General features: G+C 42.6%; 2 protein-coding genes across 5 annotated transcripts; both read left to right on the forward strand.

Annotated features, from left to right (window-relative positions):
• The first annotated feature begins 7,554 nt into the window (after nucleotides 1-7,554).
• GIP (gastric inhibitory polypeptide) lies at nucleotides 7,555-16,078 on the forward strand. Of its 2 annotated transcripts, none has more exons than XM_068660536.1 (6): nucleotides 7,555-8,122; nucleotides 10,148-10,275; nucleotides 11,320-11,466; nucleotides 11,797-11,928; nucleotides 14,766-14,858; nucleotides 15,667-15,712. In XM_068660536.1, the coding sequence occupies exons 2-6, from the start codon at nucleotides 10,202-10,204 to the stop codon at nucleotides 15,695-15,697; spliced, it is 477 nt and encodes a 158-aa protein (XP_068516637.1). In that variant the 5' UTR covers nucleotides 7,555-8,122; nucleotides 10,148-10,201; the 3' UTR covers nucleotides 15,698-15,712. The 2 variants fall into 2 exon arrangements, with proteins under 2 accessions (XP_068516637.1, XP_068516638.1); XM_068660537.1 differs by lacking the exon at nucleotides 15,667-15,712 and adding an exon at nucleotides 15,868-16,078 and having other exon boundaries at nucleotides 7,567-8,122.
• A 245-nt stretch (nucleotides 16,079-16,323) lies between these two features.
• SNF8 (SNF8 subunit of ESCRT-II) lies at nucleotides 16,324-20,967 on the forward strand. 3 transcript variants are annotated; one of them, XM_068660533.1, is made up of 8 exons: nucleotides 16,324-16,461; nucleotides 16,624-16,674; nucleotides 17,094-17,232; nucleotides 17,561-17,665; nucleotides 19,207-19,279; nucleotides 19,876-20,017; nucleotides 20,228-20,302; nucleotides 20,722-20,967. In XM_068660533.1, exons 1-8 carry the CDS (start codon nucleotides 16,408-16,410, stop codon nucleotides 20,857-20,859), a joined length of 777 nt encoding a protein of 258 aa, XP_068516634.1. In that variant the 5' UTR covers nucleotides 16,324-16,407; the 3' UTR covers nucleotides 20,860-20,967. The 3 variants fall into 3 exon arrangements, with proteins under 3 accessions (XP_068516634.1, XP_068516636.1, XP_068516635.1); XM_068660535.1 differs by lacking the exon at nucleotides 17,094-17,232 and having other exon boundaries at nucleotides 16,384-16,461; XM_068660534.1 differs by lacking the exons at nucleotides 16,324-16,461; nucleotides 16,624-16,674 and adding an exon at nucleotides 16,690-16,871.
• Nucleotides 20,968-21,224: the final 257 nt, after the last annotated feature.

A 21,224-nucleotide genomic window follows, 5' to 3' on the forward strand; every position in this document is an offset into this window, starting at 1 on the left:
GAATGCTGCCCTCCAACCCAAACTGCATTCACCCCTGCCCCAGCTTAGATAGGGCAAAACAAGCTCTGCAAAATCATCTCCAAAGAGAAACCTTTCTTCTCTTGCAGATTTAAATGCTACCAGGAACTGCAACAAAAATCCAGTGGGATATCTGAAGCTAGGGAAGAGCTGAGCAAGTTTTCACCCAGGCACAGTCACTTCTAAAAGCATGTGTGGCCTTTTTCCTCCCCCAGGATTTTCTTGCAGTTGTAAAAATCACTCAGAGTACTTGATTCCTTTGTGCAAATTTACAAGCATTTTCAAATTTGTATAGCCACACTCGGTATCAACATAATGCTGCTTATGATTTTATACATAAATTCTAATTTGGGCAAAAGTTGTTAGATTTGGGGTATAGGGGTTTTTTTGTTTGTTTTGTTTTGTTTTTTGTTTGTTTGTTTGTTTGTTTTGCTTTAAGATTTAAATCTTTGAGTCATGAAGAAATGTTCTTAATCATTTTTTACAATTTATCTGTAAGTCCAAATAATCACTGTTGCCACTTTGCAGTTTCAGGATTTTTTTTAAGGTACAAGGTTAAAACTGGATGGTAAATAATACAACTAGGATTTCAATGAAATGTGGGTTTCAAATGCAAGGGTGTAATTACTGCAGTCTGGTGAGTTATTGTTATTGATCTGAGGAATAAAATATTTAAAATAGAAATAATCTTTATGACAGATTAGTGGTAAAATAGAACAGAATATATTGTTATTTTTTCTGCCAGTTACTTGTTTTTAAATAATGTTGTTGTTATTTTGTTGTTTTGTTTGGTTTGGTTTTGTTTATAATTTCTGGTGATATCACTCATGTTTAATTTGGACAAGAGTAAAGATATAGTTGGAAACCCTGGAAACTTTGAAAAACCTTCATTTTCAAAAGTTTGAATGTATGTATTAGTTACTTTGAAATATTTATGAGTTGAAAGTTTTTAGTAAAACACATAGGTCACAGAGGGGAAAAAATAATTTTATTTTCATAGAATCTGTTTCAAACAAACCTCAGCTAACAGAAATAATCTGAATATAGAGCAAGCCTGTCCATAAAATGTATGTGAGAATTCAACAGAATAAGAAGTGTGAGGGTTGCAGTTGGAAACATTTCCTTTTACTTAAGTGGAATCACAGTTTAAACCAACTTCTGTTCAGCTTTTGTTATGTGGAAACATTCTTCACTGGAAAAAGCAGCTCATATCTAAGAAAATCTAGTTGATCCAGTTGATTAAAACTTGAGTGGACAAATTAGAGAAGAATCAAGCTTACTATGAAACTATTAGTTTGATTTAAAACAAAATTAAGGTTTGAAGTAGCTTATTAATAATCTCCTGATTCTCTGTGAATTTGAAACACAATCTTGACATTCAAAAGTTGTTTTGCAAAAGCTCAGGAGCAGAAGAGTGTCCTCAGCCCCAAGGAAGGTGCTGAGCAATGGGAAACACCCTCTCCTCTCTGGAAGAGCTATTCAGATGGGAGGCTCAAAAGAAACAGTTCTGAAGATGCAATAGGTTAAGCCTGCAACTTGTTTGAAGATCTGGATATTCCCTACACATTTTAGTGCTTCAGTTAAAAACAGAGCAAATGCTGCAATAAACTCAGGCTCCAAAAAATCAATTCACATTCTAAAAAATCCTTTTGTTCTGGTACTAAAAGATGGAGTCCCTTTAAAACAAAAAAGAAAACCACAAAAAAAAAAAAAAAACTATTTTCTTCTCCTTTCTACATCTGGTTGTTAGCTACTTCTGTGTTCACTTCAGGACAGGGTGCTCATCTCTCTCAGCAACCTAAATTCTCCATTGGGTCTTGCAAACATTCAGATAATTGTTCAAACTTAAACAAAACAAACTTGCTTTGCATAGGTATTTTTTCTCCACAATGGAACCGATTTGGTTCAGTTTTGATTTTGCAGTCTTTTTTTTTGGCTAAGCGGTAAACTCTAAATGCAAGGAAAATAAAACACATATTGGAATGAATCCTGAAATTTTTTGTTCAAATAATCCCTTTAATTTTTCATTTCCCTCCTTAATTTTACTTTTGAATATACCACCACTTCTTTATAGCAGACCTCTCTAACATGTCAATTTGTTGTTTTTTTTTCTTCCTCAAAATCACTGTGAGCAGTTGGACAGATAGCTGGAGCAGACATTTCTCCTACTGATGGCTAGAAAGGTGGAGGAAAGTTTTTGTCTTGGTATAATGATAAACAAAACTCACGTAGTTCAGAAAGCATTGTGGGGGATGAATTCTGCCGTTGCTGAACTCCTCCTGACCTTATTTCAAGAAAGAGCTGATCTTTTGAACCCCCCTCCAAACATTCACAGCATTTATAAAGCACAGATTAAACACTTTCCTCTCTGTAACAGTAGGCATGTGTATCAAATTTCCTCCAGTTTGAAAGAAATACATTTATATCAGATGTATGCTACATGAGTACAAATTTGGGGGTCTTTTAATTTCGAGTCACCATTTAAATCCCCTGAAGAAATGAGGGCACTGCAGCACTCACTGCTCTTCACTCTTTCACTTTCTGGAAGTCCCTGAAGTCCAGGAGGCAACGAAAGGCTCAGCCACTAATACCATTTCATTTTTGTGTAATTCCTCAGACCCAAAACAAGTTTATCCTGGGAGGTGGGTAACTCTGCAGCAACAGTTTCTGTTGTGGGTCACAAGTATAGGTCATTTCACAATCTAAACCTTGAGCCATACACCACCACCTGTGCCAGGACACCAGTACCTCTGGGCTGCTGGAAAGGTGATGTTAGGAGAATAGCAAAGGCACAAGGTGGAAATAATTTCATGCTAGTGAACCAGCCACTTGGGCAGGCACATTGCCATTGACTGGGTTGTCTAATTTCTCGTCCTGCTGGTATGTATTTGGGATTTATCAGGACTGATTATTTCTTCTCCTTTCCTGGAGCTCCACTGCTCTAGTCTCTCCAGCTGCTTAGTTCTGGCTCTGTCTTTGCTTAAAGATGGAGTAAAGTATGTTTAATATTAAAATAGCTGCCACGAAGTAAAGAACTAAAAGGACAAGTTTTGATGCTATAGCAAGTGCAGATCACCTCTCCACATATTTGAAGCAATGACAGTGCACAGCTGCACAGTGGTAAAAGGTGCAGCCATTGGATTTTTCTCTAGAGACAGCTTTGTGGTCCAAATAAATCTGTCATGCACTGATGTTACATGAGCTTTTTGCTACACTAGTTACTGTGCTGTAGCTCCCTGTTCCTGGTGTGTAAAGTAAGCATTCAAGCAAAGAGAAATAGATGCAGAGGGGGACATGTAGAAGTCCATAGTTCCTATATTTTGTGTTTCCCGGTTTTGAGTGTTTTTGTTTGTTTGTTTGTTTCTGTTTTGTTTTGGTTTGGTTGGTTGGTTGTTTTGGGGTTGTTTAAAAAAAATAAAAATAATAATAAAATAAAAATAAAAACCAGTCATGAAGGATCAGAGACAGCCATGCTAATAAGCTGAATTAATAAAGAAAACACTAAAAGCTTTAAAAGGCCCTAGTTTTTTGTTTGTTTGTTTGTTTTTCAGTTAAAAGGGAGTACTGGCATTTAAAAACATATCTGGTATTTTGCTATTGTGAAAGAATAAAAATTTAAAAAATCTATTCCTGCAAGCCCAGGAAGGGAAGGCAGGTTTGAACCCAGAAGAGAGGATGAAATGATGCTCATCACTTGAAAGATCCACTGTAACTCTAACCAGAACATCACTCATGTCTCATATGCAGCTAAATGAGGATGTTGGATAGGTTTAAGCACCAGAGATGAGATGAGGAACCAGACAAATGCTCGCTGCCTTCAGCTAGAGCTGAAGCTGCCTCTATGGTGCATTTTGGTAAACATGAGTCTTCTGACAGAATTCTGGCACCTGGGATCAGGCAGAAGTCTTTGCTACTTCTGATATAAAGGATCCATGTATGTTGGCCAAGGCTATGAGCAGGCAGTGAGAGCCCAAGCAGTCCTTGGAGGAGAGAGGGGAAAGATGGATCTGTGCTGTGGGATAAGGGCTTGGAACAAAGAAGCTGATATTCAGGACCTTGTGGTCTGCCAAGATGGATTAGGATGAGCAAAGCCAAAGCATGTAAAAGTTACATCCCTGCACAACATCATAGCTGGTATCTTAGGGAGAGAAATGAGCCCCACAAAAAAGCCTCGAGCCTCTGTGCCTCTGACAGCAGCTAAGGTAATTTAAGAACAAAAACAGTCCTGAATGAGGACCAGAGTTTGAAAGCTGTTCCAATGTCTGTGATTTCAGTGAGAGGATGAGGGTGGAGGGAAAACAGCAACTAAAAATCCTCCCTTCCTCTCTGTCCCTGTGATTTGAGGAGTAGGGCAGATGCTAATACTGAGCAATCATAGCTGGATACAGCCAGGAATCTCAGATCAGCCCAATGTTTGCAAACAAAATGGAGCAGAAAGTGTTATTTTCACGTGTCACATGCAACACCTGAAATCTTTCTCTGTCATAAGAGATCCCCTAACTGGTGCCACACAAGACAGCAATTAAACAGCACTACTCCAGAGGGAAAGGGAAAACCTTACTCATCATATCCACTAGGAAAAGACAGGTGTAAATTGTGCTATTGAATATGAGCTTACAGCTAAACTCGGCAAGCAAATTATTGGGAAGTTCAAAGTATTTCTGTTTCTGAAAACTTTTGGGAACAGATCAGACTCTCACCCATTCAGAATGGTTTAAACAGAGTTGACCCCATCTGGCAGCAGGGGAGTGAATGGATGACCTCTTAAGGTCACTTCAAGACCTATTTTCCATGATTATGGGGACATCTAATACTTGAAACACTTTGTAATCAAAGTTGCCCTTGAGATGTTCCATTGTCTCAAAGCAGAGCAGGGGTGTTTCAGGAGCACAGATGTGACCTTCCCAACACTCCCAAACTCCTGAAACAACTTTTCAAGCCAGGTCTGCCACAGACAAGAGAAGAACTCTGTCTAACAAAGTCACACTCACTAAGTGCTCTGCAGCAGAATATGGTGAAATGGGGCAGCACCAGCTCTCTTGCTTAATGTGCAGGTAGACAACTGCCCCAGCTGGATGAAACCTAATCTGAAGTGCTCTTTGTTCCAAGCCAGGATCCAGCTGAAGCTCACGAAACCAGTTGTTATTAGAGAATGTAGCAGATCACAGGTAATGCTATGGATAGCATTATCATCTCATATCATAGCTGTGATGGGCTAAGGCTAGAGAGGAGCAAGGTTTGCATCTTTAATTAAACCCTCTGTTACGTTAGGAAAAAAAGCAAATGTGGGCACATGGCCCTTTTCTATGCCTGCAATTCACTCCTTGCCCCTGCACTTTTCAGAGCTGAACTGGCAGGCAAAGGTTCATCCTTTTACACATTGATCAGTGGATATCACACTGATGGAATGAAATGCAGATAGTGCCTAGCTGTCTTTAGGAATCTGTATACCTGTTTTTTGTTTTGTTTTGTTTGTTTGTTTGATTGGGTTGGTTTTGATTTATTTATTGTCTGGAAGATTGTGAGAAACTTTAGAGTGATGCTGCTGTCCAAACTGGATCATGAGCAGATGCTCTGAAATAACCATAATTGTGAACAGTGGGTCAACATTTAATGTTGCTGGATATTTATTTCACTCTATTAACTTCACATCATACAGAGGCAGTAAATGAGAGGAAAACAAATAGGTTATACTTTGGAGACACAAGATATCCAAGTTGGCTAGGAGTGAAGTACCTAGAATACATATAATAAAGCTGCCAGGTTAAACTACTCCACTTTATTGATTAGCAACTGTGATAGGAGTGTGAATTGATTACTTGTAACTATTACAGTACATCATTTAGTACAGTAGGCATGACGTTTTTGCATGGATGAAAAGCTTTTGAACACACTGGCATGCTTGTGTACTAATAGAGGATTAAAGTAAATGTTAAGTAGTTCCTGTGAACATAATAATTACTCCCTAATAGCACTGAAATCTCAATCTACCCTAAAAATATCCTTCTGATCCTTTATCTTAATGTAATAGAGACACAAGACTTTTTGCCCAAGAGGCTGGTTGTGCCAGGGAGCTGTGTAACTACAGAGTAGCAAGAGTTCTGCTCTGCCAAGGAGGGCTGCAGTAAGCTGGATGCATGCTCATTCTGCACTCTGTGCACTCCTGGTGTAGGAAGACAGGTGGTGGTTGAAGCAAACCTATGCCTGATAGTGTGTCACAGCAGCATTTCTCAACAAGATTTCTCAGTTTTTCCAAAGGGAAGCTGTCACAGCACCAAGCCTGACAGAATTCAAGAAGTGTTTGGACAATGCTCTCAGATACATAGTCTGATTTTTTTGGGTGGTCTTTTGAGGACCTAGGAACTGGACTCCATGATTCTCATGGACCCCTTCCAACTCAGGGTATTCTATGATTCTATTTATTTTAAAAAGGGGCAGTGGGGGGGTAGGGGGCAGAAAAAGTATGTTTCAGGAAGGAATTTCAAAGTAGGAAGCTTTACACAGAGACACGTACCTCAATCATGCTGGATTTCTGCATTTGTTCAGGACAAGTCACGTCATGGACACTGTGCTAGCACAGTGAAACCCTCTCCCACACTGAAATCATTGATACACTTCAATTTTGCCATTATTACTGCATTTCCACTAAGGCCTGCTTCTTGCACAGCCCAACAAGGAAGTCTACTTATTTCATGCACAAATCCATGATGTAGCTAAGCCAGCCCAAGTCCAGGAGAATAGGCACACGTATCCCTCCTAAATCCAGGTGTGCAGGGTTACTGCTCCAAGCAGCTCAGCTGAACTCCATAAACAAGTGCTGGCAGACCTGAGGGGAAGGTTGTAACTTGGATAACCTCCTGTAAAAGTCCAGGCAGCTTAGGGAAACTAAGCCACAGACAGGACTATGTTTTACAAGTCAGCACAACCAGCCACAGGCACTGCTTCAGGAAAGATGCAAATAGAGCTTAGCTTGTGTGTTAAAATAGCACAAAAATAATCCTTCTCTGTTCCTTCAACAGATTAAACCTGGGTGCAACAAGGATCCTGGAGTAGCTGAGACACCCCTGGAGCAGCCCCCAACCAGAACTCACATACTAAAATGCAGTAGGCCCAGTTCTCCTCCCAGATAGGACTTGGGTTGGATAGGGCAGGTCAGACACCACAGAGAACATCTTACCAGGCATAGGATTGCAGCGGAACTGGTGGGAGTGGGGTTTAACCCCTTACACTTTAATGGTGTAATTAACATCTGGGGTACATCTGCTCTCCTAAATCCAGCTGTACAAGGGCAAGATGAAGCAGTTACCTTACTGACACATACCCCTAGCAGCTACAGAACCATAATAAAGCACTTCTTCAGGACAGGAGTCAAAATAGTTGCTGTGCTTCAGGTTAACTTTGCTGCCATCCTTGATCCCATATAGGCTGTTGCTGTGCCACCACCCTCCATCTCGTTAACCAATGCTGCCTCACTATTTCCTGATAGCTTCCTGCCTGCTGCTATCCATCCCAAATTTTGTCCTCTTAGATTACAGATTTTGGGGGGTAGATACTGCTTTCAGTATCTAGGTTTGCATAAGGCAATTGCAGACCACAGTCAGGTTGCCCAGACTCAATGCTGATGATGACAAAAATAACAATCGAAGCTCTTGGTTTTAGCACAGTTATTTGAACTTTAAGAGAGAGAAGAAGCAAACTGGATCTCTCTAAGATGATACTCGTGCTTCTCAAAAGAAGAGATGGATATTAATAAAACTTTTGCTGCGGAAGGAGGTGTTATGTGGAATTAAGGTTTAGATCAATACCATATGCATTATGTCCACAATACACATTCATTCATTCTTGATTTTGTGATATACTAATGTGTAATTGCCATTAATGTAAATATATTTTTAAAGGTTATTTTCCTGCTCTGCAGGTCAATGGACCTAATGAAGCAGATCTAAGTGGGCTTGAGCTACTTTGATTAGGTGCTTGATTTCCTGTTTTCCTCATGGAAGTGGGTTTGGTCCCACACTGCTAATGTTTATAAAGGCTCTGAAGGGTCTCCTCTAAGCACTAGAACTGGTTGAAATCTTCTGAGCAGCTTCAGTGGAGTAGAAAGGTAAGAAGCTCTATATCAGTCTTTTTTCTTTTTCTTTAATTCTTTTTCCTAAGATGAGAGTGAGCAGTGCTTGACAGTGTCAGACAGTATCTATAGCAGAGTAGGAACAAGCTGTACCTTTGGCTGAGTTTTTCCTAAAGTGGTGTACGACTAGCAATTTCCTTGATAGGTTTGGTGGAAAAGAACTACAGCAGTACACATCATGTTGTAAAGGGAAAGACCGTTATTTCAGAGGAGGATTCAGTACATGGCAAGCCTCAGGCTGGGATCTGCCCCTTTAAACATATCCTACACAGGGAAATGATGAGAAATTGGTTGTTAGCTGCTTTTTGTATCCTTCCAGCTATGAATAAAACAGGGATAACTCTTCTTTCAAAGCAGATAGTATTGCACACGGGATTTGAAGACCTTCCCCTAGTAAAGATCCCACAGGTAGATATTACTCTTCCTTTTGTGAAGGAGTCAAATTGGAAAATCAAAACAGTGTAACGACAGCTACAGTTAGCAGTAATGACACACCAGGTGGGACTAACTAAGCTTGATTTGAGTATCATACAGGCAAAGGGGTCTTGTATTAATTCAGGAATGGTTTCTCTACAATCTCCAGAAATGCAGACTGTTTTTCCTTGCTGCTTAGATAAATTCTGCAGAGAATAAGTGCTACCCTTTCTTAAAATTAAGGCTACAGTATATGTCCTCTCCTATTTTCATAAATAATTATCTTAAGCAGAACAATATTCTTGAATGACTTAGCTATTTTCAGATTCACCATCATAACTATAGTAATATATGTAATGAATAGCAAATAAGAGGGAAAACTTCTTATTTAATCATGACACTTTTCTCAACTTTAATTTAAAATACTCCTTGGCTTTTTGTATAATGAAACCTACTTTTCCTATTAATACACTCTATAACTATTTGCCTCTTACTGCTTTAGCTGTAAATACTTCATGGGTTTTGCCATTGTTCAATATATAACACCTTTGATTTTAAAAGTATTTCTCTCGATTTGATATCTCTGAGATAATGTAACACATTTAGTATTTAGCCTATATCAGGCCAAAATGTTTGTAAAAAAAAAAAAAAAAGTCAGTCTTCCCAGAAACAAACAAACAGAAAAGTCTCAGTTACGAACAACATCCAAACTTACAAATTCTTTTCTCCAGAATAATAATTGGGCAGTTGTAAGAATGCAAATTGCTACTTATGAGTAAAGTTTCACTAATGTATGAATGAATTTTTGAAGGATATCTAAGTCCTGATCTAGACTTCTTTACTATATTATGCCTGTTAACAGTAGTTCTCCAGTGCAATGCACATTCCCTAAATATTAATAACAAAGAGTGAGGTGAGAGCCTTGATCAAAACCATTTTTGTACAGAGTTTGCAGAGCTGGAATAGTTATTTGTCCAATTTGTCCTCAAATGTCCAAGGTCTACCGAGCTGAACTGTGGACATGAGGACTAGGAACAGCTTGAAACTAATAAATCTTGGAATTTGATCTCGTCACTATCCTGAGATATTTTTTCATAACAGATATTCACTGACTCTGGCATCAGTCCTGACATAAGGCATTATCCATCCCTACAGAAAGTTTCCCAGGAATTAGATCAGGCTGCTAAATCCTGCAGAACTGCAGTATGGGATAAGCAGGATGCGATGTAACTCCTGTTTGCTCTTGAATTGCCTGATCCAATGTGTGTTCTTGTTCGCATACTTAAGACTGAATTGACCCTTAAAGCACAATGAGGTACCCACAGGGTCAGCTTGTAAATGTGGAACAATACAATGTCCTCGCCTCCACGAGTGTGCAAATCACAGACGTTAAAAAACACCACTGTGGTGAAAGAGCATTGTTATTGAAAAAGTAACTTAACTGTGAATAGCAAAGGAGAGCTTTGTAGGTTGGAGAAGGCTGTTCTGAGCACAAGGACAAGGAAAGAAACATGTTTACAAGCACAGGCACATGCCTAACCATTGCCCAGCTCTCTGGGTTCACTGTCATTCACTTATGTATCCCAGGGGCCAGGCATCTGGATTGCCCTCTGCTTCTGAACAGAGAAATCAGCCAAGAAAATGATGTCTTTGAAAGTTCTTTCTCTGCTTTTTGCTTCTTTGAGCTTTGTTTTGATGGAAGAGAACGTCTCAGGGTAAGTGTTTTGGAAAGCCCACAATGTATTTTGAGCCTTTTCCAGCTTCCTACTGGAGGCAAGTAGACTATTTCCCTTGGCATCCTGGTAAATAGATGAGAACATAAGTCCTGAGGTAGCTCTTGGATAATAGAAAGACAGCAAAGCATACAGAGATGAGCAAATGATAAGAGAGGTCTCAAATTAAAGCCTGTGAGCCAGAGCCAAGAACTCCCAAGTTTTCCCTAAAAACTACATTGCTCCAGGTTGGGAGTAACAAGCTGGAAGTCAACCAGGAAGTGAAGGTTGGCTGGGAAATAGAAACAAAATGTAATTGTCTCCCATGAATAAGGCTAGGGGGCATCTGATATTTCAAAGCTTCTGAAAATGTGGCCAGTTACGTGAAGCAGGTACATAAAGACTTTCCATCTCTTTCTCTGATTCTTCCAACTACCACATGAGAAGATCTAAAAGAAACCCTATTAGAGCAGCAAGAGTTGCTGCAATTCCAGATAATAACACTAAAAAAAAGGTCAGTCTTGATATCTTTTGCTAACTTAGCTAGCCACCAAGTACGTCTACACTGTCAGACCAGCACTGGCTTCAAGTTCTGGACCTTGTCTCCTGCTGTCCACCCCTCAGGCTCTTGAGGACACAGGAAGATTCCCTCGGCCCTGTGTGTGCAGCTCACTAGAGAAGGGAATCTGAGTATACTCAGTGTCTTCTCACTTAGTCAAAGTCTATATCCATCAGGCTATGGCAGAAAAGCTACTCTGACTCCAGACATCAGCAAATATCCCAAGTTCATCTCCTCCTGAGATGTCAAATGTGAGCAGCAAATGTGTTAGCAGCCAGATAAATGGATGAGATCACTAGCTGCTTCTCAGTTAACTCTTCACTTCACAGTGCAGGAACAATCACCTGTACCAAAAAAGAATTAGAAGTGATCACAAAACTTTGCTGACCTTAGGGGATGCATGGGCAATCCCATGCAACCCAAGCAAAACTGCATAGTGCTTGGTCTTTGTCTGAGCAGGACTCACTCTATCTGTACTCTTACTGTAGCATAAGTATAAGGACTCCCAGTGCCAGACCTGTGCAAAAACGCTACTCTGAGGCCACCCTGGCAAGTGATTACAGCCGCACAATGGATAACATGCTGAAGAAGAACTTTGTGGAATGGTTGCTAGCCAGGCGAGAGAAGAAAAGCGAGTAAGTACACAGAGTTTCAACGCTCCCATGATTTGAACTGGCAGCTGTTGTCAGGCAACTGATGGCTACAAAATAACGTAGAGCTGAGGATATTTTCCTTGGACTGCAGCAGTGATTCTCTGGGGACTTTCTTCTTTTTTTCTTAACTCCTTGAAGCGTTTCTTGTCTGTCGGCACACAGAACAACTATCCTTCTCTCTATCCAACATTGCCTTCTTCTCTGCTTGGTAGATGGAGTGGGAAGGAGTTGGGTTTTGTGGAAAAGCAGCATTTCAGCACCCTCTTGTGGCATCTCAGGCTGATGTCTTTCTTCCCATTTTTGCCTTTTCAGCAACGTCATTGAGACATACAAGAGAGAAGTTGAGCCACAAGTATCAGCTGTGAATGGCCAAAGCTTGGACCTGCACAACCATGAAGCCAAAGACTTCTTTGCTTGGCTTCTAAAAAACAAGAAAAATCAGAGGTGAGATTGGCAGAATAGGAAATAAATACAAAGTCTGATCCCCGAGGGAGGGATGAGGTCCCAAATGTTCAATTTTTGAAGGGATGTTTTAGGGCAGGAATTGGTGATAACACTGTCAGCATAGGAAAACAAAAAGACTTTTGTTTCAAAAGGGAATTCCATATTTTGCCATTGTCTCATGAGTGACAAAAATAACCAAGACAAAAAAGCTTCTAAAACTTTACAATTTCTCACAAAACACACACTTCAAAAATATAAAGTGCTTTTTTTTTGTTTTGTTTTTTTTTCCCCTTTGGAAGTATGAGAACAGCCTCATCAAAACCCAGCACTTTAAAAAAGTCAGTGCTGTCTTTTGACAGGGCTGAAGCACATCCATTCCTGCAACATACTAACACTACAGTAATGGAGAAGTTAAATTGAAATGCTTTGACCTAATAAAACCATTCCATTCTATTCTACTCAAAACCCTATCAAAAGAAAACTTTCCAGTGAAAACTGGGATGAAACTGATACATTCCTGCAAAACATTTTTGATCAAATCGTCCCACAAGGCAAAAATAAACAAAAGAGTTCTGCCATTGTATCACTGCTACACACTCTTACTATGAAAAGCATGAGATCTAAATGTGAAATTATGCAGTAGAGATACCCGAGTGACTCAAGGAATTCCCCAGTTTGTTTTCGATCTATGTCACTGGAGACAATTGCAGTTTTATTTGGATGTATCTACACTGGTTACAGGAATGATGGAGATGCAATCTAATTCTTAAAAGGTACCTCTCAGGAAGGTAACTTAGTCCATATGGTGCTCTCTCTTGTTCCAGCTAGTGCCTTCATTTCCCAAGCCATCTGGCTGAGAGTGCCTTCTCTGTGCTGCACAGCTTTGTGCTGTGTCAGCATATCCACAGCCTGTCAATAGCGTGTTTCACTGCCCCCCAATCTTACCTCATGTTGCAAATGTTCAAAAAGATTAGACAATTGAGTTCAAACAAAAATCTGTTCTCAAGCAATTTCTATTTTTATTTATTTATTTTTTTTAAAGCCAACAAATGATGGAAACATTTCCTTTCTTTAACATGAAGGGGATTTTACAAAGCCTAACAGGTTGCTGCTGCTTAGTACCAAAACTGTGTCAGGAAGGAAAACAGGCACTTACTGCACATAGCTCACATCCTTCAGGCACAATTCTAGCGTCTTTTGATAAAAGAATGAAACCTCTAACTTACAGGGAGTCATGGGACAGTCACTCAGAACAAGAATCTCAGGGCATTTGTTGTCTTTTACAGCCTTTGAATGAAAACTGCTTTAGAAACAAGGGTGCGGGGGATGACCCAGGCTTGGGGGAAACGAGCACTGTTATGCTTCACAGAGGTGTTAAGGCCAAGCACCCAGAAAATCAGACATTGAGAATTGCTAGTCATAGTGAAAATGCAGAACCAAAGAAACAAGGGCTTTGTTGTATCTCGAAAGGTCATTTAGTCTGACCTCTCCTAGAAGACAGGATCAGCTTGCTCTAAACTACTCCTGACAGATATTTTTCTAACCTGTTCTCACATAGGAGTGGAGGGGAGGGAAAGGGAGGGGGAATGACACACACTTTTGGTGCTAAAGATTAATCTGCTTGATTAGCGTCATTTAATAATAATATTAAAAAAAATGCAGTGTTTCCCCTAATCTCCTTAATTGCAAATAATAATAAAACAAAAACAAAAACAAAAACAAAAAAACCCACAATATGTGGGGTGAAAAAGTCCTTCTCAGAAACAAAGGCTTCCCTTTGTGAGCTTGGGGCATAGATGCTGCTTCATTCTGCCTTTGGTTTGATGCCTGCTGGGTTTAAGAGAGGATGGGGGGGGGGAGGGCGGAGGGTGTTACAGGACTGTTCCTTCTCTTCTCCTAAGCCTGACAGACATATTCAGTGCTAGATATCCCAGACTGACCAAGATCAAAGCAGTGTTCTGTAGCAGGATCTCATCATGTCAAAAATAGGTTCTGTTGGTTTTTGCTGTTGTGTTGTTGTTTTGCTACACTTAGGGGAACACCTCCAGCCACGAAGATTGTACCTTTATTCACTCTTCTTCACTGGCACTTCTATTTTACAGAACAGAAAAACAGTTACTGAGAGCATAGTGTCCTTTCCTTCAAACTGTCTCTCCTAGTCCATGGCTCTACTGCACTGCCCAGGAGGCAGCAGAGGGACTTCTCTTAAGAAGCAAATGACTAACCTTGTCAAAAATCTAACTGGTGCCTGGAGGAAAAGATGATGAAGAAAATGTCATATGGATTCAGATCTTTTTAGTTAACTAATCCTTGATCTAGGCAGAGATTTGTATGTGGCTGTTTCAGCTTATAGAGGGAGGAAAGGCTCCCTTTTAAGATTTTAAAAGTTTTTTATATATACAAATAAATTTAGTTAAGAATTGCACAGTACTGAAAAATAAGAAGAAAATGCATCCTCTTGGCTGTGGAGATAGGAAGTGGTGAACAAAGAAGAAAGATGAACTGAGACAAGAGCTTGAGGTTTGAATCATGCTCAACCCAGGAAGAGAGAAAGAAATCCTCCTGGCTTTCTTTCTTTGAGTCAGCTCATCCCCCAGTTCCTCCCCACTGACACTGCTAATGGTACAGAACAGTCTCATTTCCCAAGAGCAGGGAAAGAAAAACGGAAACGTTGGTAGGATTGACAAGGTGGCAAGCAATGCACTAAGTCAAAGGTATTAGAAGACAAGGAAAATAAAATATACCTGTGAACTTGATGCAATGGAGATAAGATTGTTATATACACATTTGGATGGTTTCCTTTCCTCTGTCTTTATGGCATGGCACATTTCTTGCAGTTTTACTTCTCTGGAAGGTTCAGAAGATTTGAAGGATGTTTTGAACCAGGAGTTTCTGACATGGCTAATGTCGATTGACCTCTGCAGACCAACGTGAGTGGTTGTTCTACCTGTTCCTGTTGTTAAAAACATCCCTTCAGATCCCATTCCAGCATTGTACAAAGGTTTTGCCCCAAAGGTCCTTGATGCAGTGCTCATTTTTTCATAGCTGTTGAGTGCTCACATGGTGTAGCTCAGATGAATTTCATTGGAGAGTTAAGAGCTTTGGCCAGAGTTTGGCTCTGCAAGAGGATCTTCAAATCATTGATATGATAAACTGGGGGATGGACAAATTTCAAGTTATGACTGTCTAGAGAAGGCAGGTTAGTAAATTCTTTTCCCTATTTTTATGAGAAAATTAGATGTTCATCTAACCACTTACAGAAAATAGTTTTATTTTTCTACTCAACATACCTAAGTATGAAAGACATTCAGAAAGAAATACAACAAGAAATTGGGATGCAAAATGTCCAGGGGAAGGTCCTGAGAAGGCTCAAGGAAATGGAGAGCCCATCTTAGGGGCTCTAGTAAAATGAAGACTGAGAGAAACAAAGTCACCATCTATTAAAACAAACAAACAGAGAGAACAGCTATTTATGCTAATGGCAAAAGTTAGACAAGAATGAAAAAGGGTGAACTGGCCACAGATAGGCTGGAAATAAAAGGCAGCTCTGTGCTACAGCCAGTTCCATGCCCCTTGGTCAGACAATGTGTACTAAGTGGCCAGCAAGCAAGCAAGCCAGAGAAAACAATTAACTCTTGAGCTCATCCTGCAGCCTTTCCCGCAGAGGAGGGGGAAAATAAAAAAAAAAAAAAAAAATGCATTTCTCTCCTCTAACCAGTTGCTGATTTCTCTCAAAAGCTGTAGATACTTGCTGTTAGATACTTACTAACTTTGAGACGTCTGTCCTGCTATCAAAACGGATTTCCAAGGTATCAGAGGGGGCTGGTGGGTAAAGAAGCCAGTAACGTATGCTTTGTTTCCTGTAGAAACCAAAATAAAATGGATTAAGTGTGGCCCCACAGGGATTTATGCTTTTCTCTCCCGCTTCTGCTTCGTTAGGACCGTGTAACTCCAGGACCCTCACGGAGCTCTCCCTTCACTCTGTCGATGGACTCCCCCCGGAGGAAGCCCCCCGGCGTTCATTCTGCTCTGTGCATATTGTCCGCTTTGCCAATGTGAGAAATAAAGACGTTATCCTGAAGCCGCAATGAGATTTAGTTCAGGCTTCATTTGGGGACGGGCTAGAACACGTTACCAAAGGACTTTTTTTTTACAAAAGGCGTCGTTCCGAGCAAGGCTCCTCAGGGTCGCCCCGCGTTCTGGGGGTCGCTGAGCTCGGCCCGAGGCTGCCGGAGCCCCGCGCGGGGCGGGCACCCCCCTCACAGGGGCTCCGCCGGGGGCCCGACCCCGACCACCCCCGGGCTCCTCCCGCAGCGCAGCCCCGGCCCCAGGCGCAGAGGCTCTGCCCCCGCAGCCCCCCCGCCCCCGGCCCGGCCCGGCCCCTCCGCGAGGCGGGGCCGCGCAGGTCCCGCCCCGCGCCGGCGCCGCGCGTCGCGAGGCGATGACGTCGGCAGGCGCGCGGCTGGCGGAGGGGCCGGGATGCACCGGCGGGGCGTGGGCGCGGGCGCCGTCGCCAAGAAGAAGCTGGCGGAGGTGAGGGGGCGGCGGGGCCTGCGGCCGGGCCGGGCCGCGCAGGGAGCCCCCCGGTGGCTTCCTCGCTCGCCTGGGGCCGCGGGTCCGTGAGGAGCGGCACCTCCTCCGCTGCGGGGTTTGCCCGCCCGGCGCCCTCCCCAGCGGCCTCCTCTCTTCCCGCAGGCCAAGTACAAGGAGCGAGGGACGGTCCTGGCCGAAGACCAGCTGGCCCAGGTGGGAGGACCCCGCCGCGCCGTGCCCCGTGGCGGTGGGCCCGGCCGCCGCCCTCGGCTTCGTTTCGCGTCCCGCTTCGGGTCCCGCCTCCCGGCCGGGCAGCTCCGCGGCCTCCCCGGCCTGCGGGGCGCAGAGAGCGCGGTGCCGTCCTGAGCCCAGCCGCGGGTTCGCAATAGCCTTGTCTTCGCCCCTGTTCGGTATTGGTTTATGTTCGGCGTTAAAGCACGTGTGTGTGAATTGTTACCGAGCGCTTCTTTCTTGCTTCCTGCTTTTTGAGTCCACCGGTGCCATTTGTACAGGGTGAATCTTGACTGCTGCTTTAGGACGGCGTCCACTTAGCGCGTTACGGGGGCTGTGATCACCAAAAATGTGTTAAAAAAGCGTTAAGACAGAAATAGTTTTCTGTAATTCTCTTCCAGATGTCTAAGCAGCTGGACATGTTTAAAACCAACTTGGAGGAGTTTGCCAGCAAACACAAGCAAGAGATCCGTAAAAGCCCAGCATTCCGGGTCCAGTTCCAGGATATGTGCGCAACAATTGGAGTGGATCCTCTGGCATGTGAGGAGCAGGCACCAGGGGTCAACGACTAAAGATTTGCTTTACTGTCCTGTTGTAAACAGTTTTTAGTGGAGCTGGTGGAAGTTGTCCTTGAGGAAAGCTAACGGCGTTTTGATTCTTGGGGTTTGTGAATTGGTATAATATGCCTGTAGGCCCTATTTACTTAAACGGGTAGCAAAAGAGGTGGAGATGACCAAATTGGAGACTCTTCACTGAGGCATCTGAGTCCTCACAGTGAGGTTTGTGAGCAGGCTGCTTGGTACCAGTAACTGTCAAGGAAGATGTTTTTGGCAGTGGTCCAATCGCTTTCCCCTTTCTCGCTTCACAGCTGGTAAAGGATTCTGGTCAGAAATGCTGGGAGTTGGAGACTTTTACTATGAATTGGGCGTGCAGATTATTGAAGTTTGCCTGGCTCTGAAACACAGGAATGGAGGTGAGAATAGCTCTGTGTCTGTTTTCTAGGAGAATGGGAGTATACCTTGTCCACGTAAAAATGAGTCTCATCGCTCAGCATAGCATTCTTTACTAGATTTCCCAGAATGTGGAGCTGACAGTTCTGTCTCCATTGCACCCCCCAAAACGCTTGTTTTGTTTCTACAACATTTTATCACTGTACCACTGGTAATCACCTAGCTTCACTGATTTTTACAGAAATCAACCAACTCTGCCCTTCCTAGATAACAAAACTAACTCCTGGTACGGTGGGAAGGGAAACAGTGATAAATGACAGTCTGGAAGGAGTACAAAACCATTAAGTTATTGCTTTGAGACTGGTAGTAAGATTGTCTCTAAAGGATTGCAGCAATAACTAGAAGAGTTAGTGTCGATCTGTGGGAGGGTAGGGAGGCCCTGCAGAGGAACGTGGACAGGATGGGATGAGTTGTAACATGGCTTAGTGCTGGGTCCTGCACTTTGGCCCCAACAACCCCATGCAGCGCTACAGGCCTGGGGCAGAGTGGCTCGAAAGCTGTGCAGAGAAAAAGGACCTGGGGGTGCTGGTTGATGCTTGCCTGAACATGAGCCAGCAGTGTGCACAGGTGGCCAAGCAGGTCAACGGCATCCTGGCTTCTATCAGGAGTAGTGTAGCCATCAGGACCAGGGAGGTGATTGGCCCCCTGTACTTGATTCTGATGAGGCTGCACCTGAGTACTGTGTTCAGCTTTGGGCCCCTCACTACCAGAAGGACATCGAGGCCCTGGAGCATGTCCAGAGAAGCGCTACAAAGCTGGTGAAGGGCCTGGATACAAGTCTTATGAGGAGTGGCTGAGGGAACTGGGATTGCTTAGCCTGCAGAAGAGGAGGCTCAGGGAGACCTCATTGCTCGCTGCAACTGCCTGAAAGGACGGTGTGGGGAGCTGGAGGTCAGCCTCTTCTCACAGATAACCAGTGATAGGACTAGAGGGAATGGCCTCAAGTTACATCAGGGGAGGTTGAGGTTGGAAACTCAGGGACATTTCTTCTCTGAAAGAGCGGTCAGGCAGTGGGATGGGTTTTCCAGGGTGGTGGTGGAGTAAGCATCCCTGGGAGTGTTCAAGGAAAGGTTGGACGTGACACTTAGGGACATGGTTTAGTGGGTGACATTGGTGGTAGGGGACCAGGTGATCTTGGAGGTCTTTTCCAACCTTAATGATTCATTGATTACTAGTGGTAAGTGCCTAATGAAAATGTACTAGGTGTTCGCTCCAAAAGGGCAATCGGAGACCAAGAGTGGGCTACAGCAAAGTCCAGTTGAAACTCTGACAAGTTTGTGGAAGAAGGCAGCACCTGGGTGCTGCATGTTAATTGTAGGAACAGAAGTGACTAAATGCTTATCTCATCCAAGGCTTGAAATGGGGAACAATGAAGAACCCACTTGTATAATGTAAGGCAGGGGTGATTCAGTGGTAAACACAAAAAGGAGCCTTTACTACTTGTGCTGGAGTAGTTCTCTTTCTGTGCAGTAAGGTTTTCCTGTCCCCTTTTGTTGACTTCTAGGTCTGATAACACTAGAAGAACTTCATCAACAAGTGCTGAAGGGAAGAGGGAAGTTTGCTCAGGAAGTAAGCCAGTGAGTGCCTGGATATTACAAGAGGGTGGAATCGAGTAGAATTTGTGGAAGAAGAGGGTGACTGATCTCAACTAGGCTTGAAGTTGCTGTTGTTAATTTGACTCCAAATTCTAGCAATTGAGCCACTTACACATGCTTTGTAGTTAATGACTTAAATATTTCAAAAAGCAGGAGTGAGCACTAAAGCATGAAGAACTGTCCTCTTGAGCTGGAGAGGATGAATTCCTTGCAAATCCAGCTCTCTTACTGTGACAGTCTGCTGAAGCTGTTGTGGTCTGAGCTGTAAGGAAGGGACCAATACATGCCCTTACAGAAATCAATGTTAGGACCCAACTCACCATAATTAGTAAGTTGGGCTGAATCTTAGATTTAGCACTTGCAGCTTAGATGCTACAAATGTCTTTAATGAAACTCTGCACTTCTGTAGATGGGCAAAGATATAAACACTAAAAGAAATTTTTGGCTGTTGATTACCTGAAATTGCAGCAAGTAGCCACTTGCTATAGCTTATAGCTTCTTCTCAGCTGCAGAATTAAAGAAGCAGTTTGAGAGAGGCTCTCTTGGTTTAAAGCCTTGCATTAACCCTTGCTTTTCAGGGATGATCTCCTTCGTGCAATCAAGAAACTGAAGGTCTTGGGAAATGGCTTTGGGATTATCCCTGTTGGTGGAACATATCTGGTCCAGTCTGTACCAGCTGAACTGAACATGGATCACACAGTCGTCTTGCAGCTGGCAGAGGTACTGATCCAAGCTATTTTAAAGTACGACCACTCTGAAGGAATCTTATTACTTCCATGACAGGGAAAGCATGGTGTAGAAAGCGCAAATTCCAGCACAGATACGAATCTAGAACTTGTGCTATGATTAGATCAGACCTGTGGGCAAAATTGTCCATGTGCAGCTATGGACTTGATTATAAGCACACAGTATTTTTCTCTCTCATTTCAGAAAAAGGGCTATGTAACAGTCAGTGAGATCAGGTCCAGTCTGAAATGGGAGATGGAACGTGCAAAGCAAATACTGGTACGTATGAAGGTCTCTTGTGCACAGTGGAGTTCAGTGATGGGGGTAGAGTGGCTGTTCCTGCAGCACAGCTGCATACACTACGGTGAGGTTGTGTTACCATAGCATGCACAGGTGATAGACCTGCAGGGTACATACTACTTAAACATAGGTTAAAGACAGTAGAGTCTCAGGAGTTGTAGATATTCCTGTGGCTTCACTAGTCTTGGTTAAAACTTGAATTTTGTTAGCTCAGGTCCTGCATAAACAGCAGGGTAGATTTGATTGGATATCCAAACTGTATCTTTCCCTGCTCAAGATAAGTAAAAATACTGAGTTCTACACACTCCATTACCCTACAATAAAAGTGGGATGAGGCCTGTTGATGGCTTCTCAGCCATTTAGTTCAGTTTTACTCAGTTTCTGCTCTGTTTCAACAGGAACACTTGCTGAAGGAAGGAATGGCCTGGCTGGATACGCAGGCAGCTGGAGAACCTCAGTACTGGCTGCCTGCACTCTTTACAGAACTGTACTCTCAGGAGATCACTCCAGAGGAAGCTAAGGAGGCAATACCTTGACTTTTAAGTATTCCATGCATGTATATAATTCTTCTTGTGAGGTTACTTGCATATCACCTAAAACACGGGTACAATGGACTTGAAATAAATTTTTTTTTAAAAAGTCTAGATTGAGAAGTTTAATAGGACTAATTCATACTTGCTTACCTTCAGATTTTCTCTTCTGTTGTGAATTGAAATACCACTTACTGTTACAAACACTAATTACCTTGTCACAGCAAGAGAAAAAATATATAAGCTGATATTGCAACTGAAGTCTCAGATGATGTGTATGTGACTGTGTAATGAATCTTAGAGCCAGCAGTGACATCTCCAAAGCATCTTAGAAACTGTTCGGTAGTCCTCTGCTCTGTGAATGAGCCTTT

Source organism: Anas acuta, chromosome 25, assembly GCF_963932015.1.
Source record: "Anas acuta chromosome 25, bAnaAcu1.1, whole genome shotgun sequence".
NCBI lineage: Eukaryota > Metazoa > Chordata > Aves > Anseriformes > Anatidae > Anas > Anas acuta.